At 38.6% G+C, this 13,272-nt stretch overlaps 1 protein-coding gene across 1 annotated transcript in view; it reads left to right on the plus strand.

Moving 5' to 3' along the window:
- ndst3 (N-deacetylase/N-sulfotransferase (heparan glucosaminyl) 3) overlaps positions 1 to 9,999 on the plus strand; it is a 79,532-nt gene extending 69,533 nt beyond the window's left edge. The window contains exons 8-13 of the mRNA XM_007891506.2: positions 1,297 to 1,420; positions 3,738 to 3,912; positions 4,238 to 4,408; positions 5,392 to 5,501; positions 6,702 to 6,804; positions 9,721 to 9,999. Coding sequence (XP_007889697.1) covers positions 1,297 to 1,420; positions 3,738 to 3,912; positions 4,238 to 4,408; positions 5,392 to 5,501; positions 6,702 to 6,804; positions 9,721 to 9,843 — 806 coding nt within the window. The 3' untranslated portion in view covers positions 9,844 to 9,999. The remainder of the gene's footprint in view (positions 1 to 1,296; positions 1,421 to 3,737; positions 3,913 to 4,237; positions 4,409 to 5,391; positions 5,502 to 6,701; positions 6,805 to 9,720) is intronic.
- The last annotated feature ends 3,273 nt before the right edge of the window (positions 10,000 to 13,272 follow it).

The following is a 13,272-nucleotide window of genomic DNA, read 5'->3' on the forward strand; positions in this document are numbered from 1 at the left end:
TTACTATAACTTTATCCAGCAGCTCAATATTTGGTCATATCAGCGAGCTTTAAAATAACCTAGATGACAACTTAGAAACTGGAGGGAAGGGAATTCCCCCTGGATATATTTGTGTAGCATTTCAGAACATCCAGGATATAGAAAATTCTTAATTTTAATTCCTACTTTCTACATGTCCTTTTATGAACTATTCAATAACTCTTGAGTACCCTGGTATTTTAAGGAAACAAACTGAGGTGGAAATTCTTGCCCCCCCCCCGCTTTCATTAAGATCTTGCATTTATTTATTGCAAGCATTTACTTGAAGGACTATCTGTCATGCTGATGAAGATGAACCTTTACCAGAAAATACAGTCAGTTTCTGTTCAGCGAATAACTTGTTATCCATAACAGTTGATTCACTTTGCAGCAGCACACATCAAAACATTTAAGCTTGTTGTCTGTTACACAATGAGTGGCAATTGGTTAATTTAACAGTTAACAAGAAGCCAGGGAGATTGTGACCCTCTACCCCTGACTGTAGTTAATAACAGTGAATTCAATATGCGTTGATAGAAATGTTTTAAGATTTTCAATTTCTTTTTATCAGCATCACCTGTTGATTGCCTTGAGTATATCACACACTTTGGGATCTCTGAGTTTGGTAATTCACCTTTCATCAACGTGGACTACTCCATTGCCTTTGACAGAGTCTATCACATCACACTCCTCTGAGATTGCTCTTTCTGGCTGTGATAATTCACTCTGTGACTATTTTTTTCAACAATTTACTGATTCCCAGGGTTCTGTTTTCTCTCCCACTTTGTTCCTCCTCCACTGATGACCACCTCCACTTATAATCCTACTTTATGCACTCCTTTACTGATGATTTCACTCTACACTTCTTGACTTATTTTGTTTTCCCTGCCCCTCCTTTCAACCGTGGTGCTCTCTGTTCCTTGAACTTTCACCTAGGTTTGCAATAAAAAGAATCAAGTATTCAACTAAGTGGTGTGAATTAGATTAACAATGCCAGCTGTGGCTGAATTAGTAAGTGTGTACTTTAGAAAATGCATGGGAATTATTCCATGTGGATGTATCAAGCATGTGGTGTAACTGGTGACAACATAGTTATGCTAATGTTCAGTAATTATTTTAATTGAATAATTTATTATTGCGCAAAGCAGTGTTTTTGTAGTACTTGCCCGCAGTGAATGAATTTCTTGCAAACAAAAAGATAACTGAGGAAATGCCCTGGATGGTGAGGGTGACATTTTTATGCAAATACATTGACAAGTTTATAATTTCTTTTCTCAGGAACCACGGCTTTGTACTTATTCCTAATAATGCATCCGGCCATCACCAGTAATTTCCCCAGTCCAAAGACCTTTGAAGAAGTGCAGTTCTTCAATGGAAACACTTATCACAAGGGAATTGACTGGTAAGATAAGGCATGCAACAATGGCTTTTCTTTAACAAAGAACGTCTTTATTAGACTTAGGAACACATTGTTTATAATCTGCTGAGATATTAATTTCCTGCTTTCAAGGCAAATGAATTTTATTTAGGATGTTACTGATGCTTGAATGGTTCTGTGAATTCCAAAGATTTTTAATTTATTTTCCACAGGTATATTAAAATGTAACCTCAAGTACTCAAATAATTAGGAACCTGGGTAGACGACACATTGTTGAGCTAATTGCCATGAAGCAATTGCGCGTAGATTTTTTGATTTGCAGTTCAGCCAAGATCAAGCTAACTGTTTCTCTAACACAGACTAGCTGGTCCAATGACGGCACACACATTCATCTTGAGGGCCAACCATTGTGACAGAACTGAGAGTGTCATTCCCATGTCCAGTATTTAGTTGCTGAATTTTATCGGTTATCAAATGGCCTAACTGACCGTGATTAATCAATCATGTGATAATTATCACCGGTGATAATAAATACATCACATTAGCATTATTTAGTTCTATCATTTCCATCCATTTCTGGCCTTTCATTTCTAGGTACGGGTGGGATGAAAATCTACTCTTATTCGTTGACAGCTTCACATGTGAAATAAGCTAGATCTGTAATAAGCCAATTCCCAGTGAGTGCAGCACATCACTCATTTTAATTTCCCACTAAATTGGCAATCTCAAATCAGAGAGGCTGATGATGGAAATTATTCCCTGATGCAAAGAGAGTATCCTTCTGAGGTTAGAAATATTTTCGTGGAGCAGGACATAAATAACTCGGTACCTTTCCTGTCTGTATATGATGTGGGAGTGCTTGGCTATGATGCTTAAAATTCCACCTAGTCTTAGCCTGTAAGACTATTTTGTTTTCAAAAATGTAAGATCGCCACTCAAAATTGTGAAACATTCTTAAATTTAATCTTAATTTGGAAGATATGGAAAATTGATTTTCAAATTAAGACTGAATGTAAAACATTTCCACATTCTGTAAGGTCTTACATAAGGCATATTGAGACAAAACAGATTAATATCATGTCCACTGGTATCAAGAATGCAAAAGTATTGCTTTCCATTTAACCAGTACTAACTTCTCTTCTTTACACAGAGGAGCACAACATCAAAAAAGAGGAAAAGCCCAGGACAATCTACCAAAATATAATACTTTGTTTGTGGTGCTTCTGTAGCTCAGTGGTTAGAGCATTCTCTTTGCAAGCGAGAGACCTGAGTTCAATTCCAGGCAGGGCGAAACCTTGGGCAAGTTTCCTTACTCCATTCGCCTAATAATAATCCCTCCAAAAACAATAATAAATTGGTCATTTTCAATCTACGACTGTTTGTGGGACATTGCTGTGCGCAATTGGCTGCCGCGTTCGCCCACAAATATACAGTCAATTCACTTTACAGTGTGTTCTGTGAAGCGCTTTGGGATGTCCTCCCGACGTGAAAAGCGCTATATCAAATGCAAGGATTATTATTATTATTCTCCAGCAATGTTTTGAAGAAAATGGTCAAAACATAGTTTATATAGAAATATACCAGGACTCAACGTTTGAAAAATACTATACAACACTTGCACACCTTAATTGCTTCATTCATAAAAAGTCTATTCCATCAAATTCAAAATGTTAGTGTTGAATGTTGTTTCACTGTGTCGCATAGATAGACTGGTACAGAGAGAAAGATGACTTAGAATTGTATGTATTTCATCCTTTGCCAACAGGAAAACAGGAATAGAAGGAAGCAATTCAGCCCATCCCAACACTTTATTAGATCTTGACAATATTTTTAATCCCAATGCCCCAATCTTTCACAGTACCCCTTAACGCCTCTAATATCCAACTATCTGTCTATCTCTTTTAGAAATCATGATTGATCCCACCTGTACAACTTTCTAGAGCAGAGCATTCCACATCTCCCCACCCCACTGTGTGAAGAAATACTTTGTGATCTCAGTTCTAGCCCTGTTTGTTTCCGATTTTAAGGTTTTTGCTGCCCTTGTAATTTAGGTTTCCCTTTGCCACTTTACCTAAGGTTAGTAATCTGCTAGCCTGCCTTGGGCGGTGAACCAATTAAAGCACCAATAAGGCAGTGCCTGGCCTCCATTGAACTTGTCACAAAGCTAGAGTATAGCCAAACTCAATAAGCCCAGAAATGGAGACATAAGCCAATGTCCAAATAATAATGATTGGGCATTGTATTGCTACTCCAGTGCATGACGCACTGCCCTACTGATCTCAGATTATCAATGTTTACTGAAGTAAGGGAAACGTACATATGTCACTTTTCTTGTTTGTAGGTACATGAATTTCTTCCCTGCCCCTTCTAATGTGACTACGGACTTTTTGTTTGAGAAAAGCGCAAACTACTTTCACTCAGAGGATGCTCCAAAGCGGGCAGATGCTCTCTTACCAAAGGCAAAAATAATCACCATTCTCATCAACCCGTCAGACCGGGCCTACTCCTGGTACCAGGTAAGCCTGGGCCTTGTGCTTGCTGAAGCCTCTTTGAACTTTCACTCTCAAAGTAAAACAACAACAAATGACATTGTTATAGCGTCTTTCACAATGGGAGGACGTCCCAAGGTGCTTCTGCCCCAAAGAGATGCGTTTCAGAATGGCTGATGCTGTATTTCGATGTGGAAGCGTATTTCAGAGGGATGAAATCTAATTATTTTCAGTAACTAGTTGAATGGGGGGGAGGGGAAAAGGGAAGGAGTATTTCTCAATCCCTATTATGTAGGTCATGTCACTACTTGGCGGACACGTTCCAATGTGTTGATGCTCCTCCCATCCACAGCACCAGAGAGCCCATGAGGACCATGCTGCTCTTAAGTACAGCTTTTACGAGGTGATCACAGCGGGTCGCCATGCCATGCCCGAGCTGCGGACTCTTCACAATCGTTGTCTGGTACCCGGATGGTACGCGACTCATATCGATCGATGGCTGGCATACTACCCCTCTGGCCAGGTAAGCACTCACACAAAGTGATGCATGCCTGTTTTGCAAGATCACAAGTGAGTTTTGGGGATTGGAAGTGAGTTCTGCCTCATTCCATGTCATGCATGCAGAATACCCAGTTTACTGGCCTCCCATCAAAGTATTTGCTGTTTTGTTTATGCTTTCCAAAAATCCATGGAATGCAAAATGTGCGGCGATGTGATAATTATCAGTGGTGTCACTTCATGGTATTCAGTTTAACTCTGTTTGAGTCAGGCCAATGCAATATGGCTCGTAACCATAGTGGCAACAGCCAAAAGCTTCAGGCTGACATCAGGAGGAGTTGGGGGAGGGGGTGGGGGAGTTTGATGTTCACATCTATGGCTAAATTCTAGGTGTCGACTACAGTTATTTCTGTTTGTGTCAAGTGAAAAGTATTCCTTTTCTTCACTCCAAAATGAATTGTGACTTGTGTGTCCATCACAGCCAGAAACCTACTGTTGACAGCCATCTGGGCAAAGCTGAGAGAGTAGATGCTGATTCTAGCCCACGTCACTCCCAGTGTTCACTGACTGTTCAGCACTGATGGCAAATGTAATCTGATACCAGCTGGAAATTCAGTTCAAGTCTCAGGCACCTGCAATAATGTCTCGTCTCCCCATCTGTTGCAAGTGTGAAACCAAAACCTAAATTATTAGAGGGCAGTCCTATTATAAAATACCCCACTGAAGCATGAGTCAGTTTATGAGGTGCTTGTGAGCCTATGGTTAATGGAAGTACTGCTTTGGATTTCAGACAGTCTGTGCCAGAACCTGTAAGTAAGCAAGCAAGCAGGGACCATTTATTATGAACCCAAATACCATGCTATAGCTGGATTGCCTTGTATACTGCAAACTGAATAGCTACATTATTGTGGACACTTTTGATTTAAACCTGCGTGTGTGTGAGCAGTGATCAACTATCTTTGAGACCGTGCATTAACTTTGACGTTACCTAACTGAAACTCCGTTCAGTTACTTATTATAGACGGCCATAAGCTGAGGACGGATCCTGCTGCTGTAATGGATGAGGTTCAGAAATTTCTTGGAGTTTCCCAGTACTACAATTACTCTCAGGCACTGACGTAAGTTTATTCTTTCTTATACCATAAACAACACTACAATGGGTATTTATTAAATACCAGAAATGTCTTGCAGTCTTAGCCTTAAGATTATAAAGCTGCAGAAGCTGAACAAATAGAAAATGTTCAAAATTTGACAAAACATAATATTAAGGTTAATATCTTGAGGAATGTTGGTCTCAGGACACCATGATATCTCACATTACAGAATAGCAAAAATGTATACAATGTGAAGAAGCAATGCTATTAAAGGAAATTAAATTATTGTGTGCACACCTAACAGTCATTTTACTCTTGTACAATTTGTACAGTTAAGCTCAGCTGGTAGCATTGTTGACTTTGGGAAAAAGGTTTGAAATTGTAGAAATTTCTTAAGTTCAGTGCTGGTTAAGAAATCAGTTAAAGTTTTTAAAAAAAAATTCTATAATTCTGGGGAAAGTTGTGTGAAAGTGGTCTTACAGGCTTGAATTAGGTGGAATTTCAGGCCTCTTATGTAGGACCGAGGTATTTTGTTGAGGGAAAGTGGAGGGAGCTTTATTTTGTATCTAACTGGGTCAATACTTGATCTAGGAATTCCTGATCTAGGCACTGGGTTCATAAAATAGTAAAGTGTTCAACTTCTCATCACAAATATACCACGTGTTGTTTAAATTTGAGGAAAATAATACGAAATACAAAGGAGTATAAAGAAAGCATGTTGATAAAGAAAGCATTTACATTGATTTGTGAAGAAATACAACTGTGGGAACAGAGGTGGTAAAACCCACAGAAAAGGCTCATTCCCTTAGTAATGCTGGTATTTTCAGGCATTGTGTTCATTCTGATCTATAAGCTAAAATAGTTTGCAGCTTTTTGACTGCTAGACTGTTTACTTCACCCTAAATAACAATCAAGATGGCTTTAAGTGTTGGAACTATCCGTCATAATGATGAGATTAAACTCAATTGCTTTCCATCTATGTACCTTAATGCATTTATTGATAAGGTACTTCCAAAAGAAGCTTGCTCAATGATTTTTCCTATGAACAAATGTGAAAAGTGAGGGATATTGTTTTCAGATGGCAATTTGTGTAATTTCATATGTTAGACGAGACCTGTGTGTCTCATAGCTAATAGATTGGTGTAAGTGAAATCCCTGCAAAGGCTGATATGTCTTATAAGTATTAGTAGCAAATGGCTGAGGGGGATGTTTTGTGAATTTCAGATTTGATCCACAAAAAGGTTTCTGGTGCCAGTTGCTTGAAGGAGGGAAGACAAAGTGCCTCGGAAAGAGCAAAGGCAGAAAATACCCAGCAATGGATATGGAGGTATTTTGTCTTAATTGTATCGATTAGTTTAATCTAAATGTGTACATACCGCAATGCCAATTTAAGTCAGAGCATATCATGTTGCTTTGGTGGACAGTATCAATCCTTTGAAAATTATAATAATAATTCTTACATTTGATATAGCACCTTTCACATCGGGAGGATATCTGAAATCATTTCACAGGATAAAAGTTTTGTGACTGTATTTTGTAGGCAAATTTATCTTACAGCTTTAAAATTCAGTTTTTATCATATCTGTTCATTAAAGAGAGATAATCTTGAAACATGTTTTCATACCAAGGACAGTTCATGTGCATCAAATGTAAATGTTTGCCTACAAATACACAGTTACAGTAGAAACCCAGTTTGCGGTCACCTCGGTAATCCAGCCACCTCACAATTGCGGGCACATTTTCACAGTCTCTTTCATTATCAGTGTTAAAAGATAGTCTGTCTGCTTCAGTAAACCGGGCACCTCACTATTCAAGACAACAGACATTGATTGCGGCCACTACCGTGCCTTCCTCCACTTCAAACATGGTACAAACAAAACACTTCATCCAGCCCTAACCTGTACAGTACACAGTGCACTAGACCTCGGGCTTCTCGCGCTGTTTTCTCAACCCTGCTAATGTGGCTGGAGTGGATCGCCGAAGCGGCGTGAGTGGAAAATCGACTTTGTCCAGTGCCCGCGGCCTAACCTGAGCTCCTGCAGCCACTTCTTGGTAAGTGCTGTAAACATGCCACTACGGAAGGAGTTATACTTATGTGAGAGAGTGGATTTAATCAAAAACAGTGAGGCCAAAAGTCATAATTAGTTAGCTGTGATCTATGGCATTGGCAGAACAAGTTGGATGCATTCTCAAAAGGAAGGCTGAATACATGACAGCTTTTGTTTTAAATGTGACAGTGCCTTTATTTTAATGAGATTGCAAAGTATGGTTGTTGAATGTTTATCACCCTGCCCATTACCAATGCCCTTAACATTACACCAGTGACCTGAATCACCTCATCTGTTTCAGTAATCAGGTCACCTTACTTTTGCCCAGTCACTTGAGTGACCGGATTAGTGAGGTTTTACTGCACTGTATTTTACAGAAAACACTGTGAAGCTCTGACATGTTTTAATGTCATACGGTGCTATATCAAATGCAAGGATTATTATTATAATCACATCGCTGGGAGTGGTTGGCACATAAAATGCTACATTGATCATCCAAGGTTTACTAGGGTTTAAAATTCCACCCATCCACCCAGGTTGAGATTTATTAATAATAATAATTGTTGCATTTGATATAGCGCTTTTCACATCTTCTCAACGTCTCAAAGTGCTTCACAGAATAGACTGTAAAGTGAATTGACCATATATTGTGGACGAAATGCAACCAATTGCACGCAGCAGTGTCCCACAAACAGTCGTGGATTGAAGATGAACAATTTATTATTGTATAAACATAGCATTTAAGAGCCAGCAGAATTTGGCAAATTCATAAATACAATCTTGATTTTGAAGGCGGTTGTCCAAGTTATTTTAAGAATTACTGAAAAACCGACTTCAGAGTTTCGCCCACAAAATACATGGTCAATCTACTTTACGCTATATCCTGTGAAGCGTTTTGAGATGTCCCAATGGCACTATATCAAATGCAACGATCAGTAATTTTATGATGTTTATTATTATGATTGAATTAAACAATTTGCCAAATTCTGAACTGTCTGAAATGCTAAGAAAAAAGAGTAAGTTTAGGTCTGGGTGGAATTACTCTCCAGCTGTTCGTCAGAAAAAAAAGGTTACATAAAATGAAATGCAAACCAATTTGACTGAAATTCTTCAGTGACTGAGTCTCTGAACTCAAAGATCAGAAAAGACTCTGGTCTTTGAGTTCAGGTTTGAATCCAATGACTGCAAATATCGACCTGGGTTAGATTCCCGGCAGGGTGAAACCTAGGGCAAGTTTCCTTACTCCACTCGCCTGATAATAATCCCTCAAAAAAAAAAAAAATTGGTCATTTCAATCCACGACTGTTTGTGGGACATTGCTGTGCGCAATTGGCTGTCGCATTTCGCCCACAAATACAGTCAATTCACTTTACAGTCTATTCTGTGAAGCGCTTTGAGTTGTCTGGAAGACGTGAAAATATCAAAGCAAGGATTATTATTATAAATATATTGTCTCTATCAATTGCCACTGTTACAAGTCTTAAAATAAAGTTCCACAACTTCTTATTTTCCGATACGGCTATTTAAATAAAGTAAACTACACAAACCAAGCAATGGACAGTGGACATTTCTTTTAAACAAATGTATTCTTTTGCCTCCTATCTTAACTTGAGGTGGTCACAAATCATTTGTAGCATGTCCACGGTGCTTCTCTGTGTGAAAAATGAATGATTCTGCTTATCCCAGCCCAGCTTCCCTAGCAAAAGTTCATAAATCTTTGTTTTGCGCTCTGGCTGCCTCTGTCTCAAACTCAGAAGTTCTGTGCTGAGTTAGAAAGTGAGGAGCTTCAATTGGCTTTAGTGCCCCAAGGATGGAATCTCAGCTGAGCTTCTATTCCCAGTCACTACACAGAGACCATTGCTTGTGGTGCATATGTTACATAAAGCGATACAACATTGAAACAGGCCATTGGTCCAACTAGTCAGCGCTGGTGTTTATACAGTACTCAAGCCAAGTCCAAATGTGGATGGAAGGGATCGGGGGTCAACAATGAATAGCTTGCTAACACTCACTGCCTAACATTCACTGTAAATAACATAACTAATGATCACTTAAGCAAGGTTAACCTCCACCTCGCAACCCAGGTGAAGGAAAGAAGCATCAAACAAATTCAAGGAGGGAAGGAATTGAAAAACATTGATGGGAAAAAATTCTCTTTGTTTACATCTTTTCTCATTGTTTCTCTCTCCTTGTAGTCCAGAACATTCCTATCAAGATACTACAAGGACCACAATATTGAACTGTCAAAGCTGCTGTACAGACTGGGTCTGCCGTTACCGTCCTGGCTGAGAGAAGAGCTCCAGAAAGTGATGAGATAATTCTCGTTGGAAAACTGGGAATGAATTCCAATTTTCTCAAATCAATGCCGACAAACAGTCCCCCCAAACTAGGAGTGGCCTCCATAAAAAGGACTTTCAATTATACCTCTACAAACAGAACGCATTCTTTAATCTCTCCATGTGCAGGCATGTGGTTTCTAAAACTGACAGCACACAAAGAATGGGGGGGTGGGTGGGTGGGGGAGTGGGGGTCAATCGCCTCTGTTTGGGCTATATGGTTGTATACTTAACGGGTGATATTTAGTCAGGGTTCAGTTTCGGGCCCCCATCTGAACATTGTATGACTTATTGCAGAGAGAGAAAAATGTCATTTTTTTTTGTAATTGGACCCAGGGCAGCGCTGGTTTGCTGTATGGTTTCCAGAGTGAAAAAAAATTGCACTATGTTAGTTTTACTGTCATTCATTACAATTATTCAAACTTAAAAAAAACTCAGCATTATTAACTTGCGGTTTAAAGTCAGAACATTAGGTTTTGGTTATTGAATCAAGACAAACTGGTTACAAACTGCCCATTGCATCATTCATCCACAAAACATTAACCCTTTTCTGCTGTCCAGGCTATCAAGTACTTACTATGTGGATGTATACAGAAGAACACAGGCACAGGAATAATCTGCAGCACTTATAAAACAGTCAGAAGTGTCACACATACGATTGGTGGTAACTGGCAACACTCTGATGTATCAGAGGGAAGCACAACTGATCAGACTGATCAAGTTTAAAGGTTCATTTCCTGTCCAGTGAGTGTGTGTGGATGTACTTATAAATGCAACATTTTTACCGAAGTAAATCTCAACAATGTACACAAAATAAGAGCAGTCTTGAAGCATCAGCCTGAAGATGTCTCTGTTAATGCCAGTAAGGCATGTTGAATCTTCAGTAATGTGTTTTCAGAACCACCTGGTTCTCAGTTACAAAACCTATAACTGTATTGACTGGTTATGAGTGTATATAATGTATATAGCAAGGATTATGTGACTTGCTGGGTCCATTCATTAATGCCTTGATGGCATGCTTTCCTATGAAACTCAACAGCATAGAGTTGTTCCACGAAAGAGAACAGAAGTTGTTAAGTGCTGAGTATTGTAGACAATATAAGTGAAATGTGTGGTCAAATGCAGGCTAGAGTTTTGAACTGGACACAAATGCCTCAGGCACTTAACGAAAGACAAACGCATATCTCATTTTATGCAGGGGTTGAAGCAGCAACTTTAGACTATTGTATGGTGATCTTGGCAGCTTTGATGAACAATTACCTCCATCCTGTTAGTACTATTATTTCATAAACATGCTCATTGATTCATCTTTGTCTAAACCTTAATCCAAAACTGCTTCATCTGAGGATGGAGATGAAGCTATCACATTTATCTTTGTTTGTCCTTTCCTCCCATCCCCTCATATTTCTTGATATTATTTGTAAAGAGTAGCTTTGAGCTTTGTATAGATCAATGTGAGATTCTGCAGACTACTACTGAAGGATAAGGAAGTGGCATCTAGCCACATACACGCACTAACCTTACATATGCAGTAAGTAATCTAACAGTGGCCGCACAACAATATCTCCTCAAACCTTGAAATCCTGACGTACAAGAATTTTCTCTAGAGGTTGCTTAAACGTTAAGCCTCAACGTTGGCACATACTTTAATTTTGACCACAGTGAGATGACAGTCCTACAGCAAATAGATGCAATTGTGTACCTTATCAATATAAGGTATTGAATAGAGTGGCTCTCTAGTTTTCTATGTGGTATTTTATTGCTGGTTCCATCAATATACTCAATTTGTTGTCACAGACACAGTGGATAATCTACAATCCTCACTAAGTAGTCAGGTGTATATTATGAATTTTAGGCACTGACTCCATATGTTATAATGTGTTTGTTTTCTTCAAGTATGTATATATTTGATGAACAGGAGATGTAAATCATTAATTTGTTATAACTCCTGCTTAGGAAGGTGCATATTCAATAAATGGTAACTTAATTTGGTCAGCATAAAGTCATAAAAAGCAATGTTAAATAGTAAGGAGAGACATTCATAATAAAAAAATTTAATAAAACCTTTTTCAGTTCATGTATATGAAATCTGTTCTGACATTAACAGATCAAAGAGCTATCTGCTATATACAAAATTATTTTAGGATACAACAGGGTCTATTTTATGGCATTCCCAAACCAGATTTGTTGTGTTAATTCCAGCTTCCAGTTTGCAATGTCCAGTTACATAGAATGATAAAGCTAGGAAACAGGCCATTCCCACCAATTAATTAATGTCAGTGTTTATATGCCACATGAGTCCTTACCCCCATTCCTGTGTCACAACTGCACAATTCATGGCCAGCGAGCATTGAATCCCAAGTCGACAAATTCCAAATATAATCTCAGTGAGTAAAACAATGGCCATTCCCCAGAAGGTGGAAATAACAACAAATACAGTTTGTAAATGTCACAAATTGGACCCCAGAGTGGATTTCAATGAATTTAGAGGTGCTATTTATTTCATTTCTTGCACTGTCTTTATGGCAGGTTTTGCCTTAGGAACACATAAACCGTCTGGTTTTATAAAAGTACAAATTTTGCTTTGATGTTATCTTAACTATTATTTTATCTCTGGTAAAATCTTGTGCTATACCAGATTTGGTTACAAAGAGGCACTTAAAGTGTCGGCACACTATTTTATATTTTCCAAGTTGGACCATGTTAATGATGTTTCAAAATATGGTCACTGACCTAGCACTATAACAAGATCATTCTAGATTTTCTAACTTAAAGGCTTCCTTTGTGGTCAAATTTGTCCTGGTGTTTGCAAAGTTAGGCCAGATTCCCGCTTCTAGATCACTTCAGCACTCTTTACCTGTAATGTGTGAGTGTGGCAGGTAGGTGAGGAGAGGTCAGCCTTGGTGTGATGCTCTCTCTGAGTCAAATGGTTTCCCAATACTCACTGCAAAGGCTCACACACATGGAAAATGACTAATGTAAAGAAACCAAAGCCCACAAGAGCTGCACCTCAGCATAAGGAGGCTGAGACATATGCCAAAGGAGGAACAGAGCATAAAGCCATATGTCAATGGGGAGAAAAAATAAAAATTATTGGACACACTAAAACATAATAAATATCCTCCTGAAGTCGAAAGAAACAGTGACCACTATCTAATTTAAACATTTAAAAATAGATTTTACTTTAAACTATAAAATAGGAGATATCTCCAGCAAATTCACATCCCACCTCCCAAGCCCCCCTTACAACAACAACAAGATTCCATTTATAAAAATAGTGAAACGCTGACTTTGACATGTTATCAGTGCCAGAAGTCACTTTATGAAGTATGATAGTGCAGTCTAAACCTGGATATTTCAATATTTCAGTCAGGATTCCTTAATAACATAACCGGAAGCACATAACACTGA

This window comes from Callorhinchus milii, unplaced genomic scaffold (genome assembly GCF_018977255.1).
Source record: "Callorhinchus milii isolate IMCB2004 unplaced genomic scaffold, IMCB_Cmil_1.0 Scaffold1, whole genome shotgun sequence".
NCBI lineage: Eukaryota > Metazoa > Chordata > Chondrichthyes > Chimaeriformes > Callorhinchidae > Callorhinchus > Callorhinchus milii.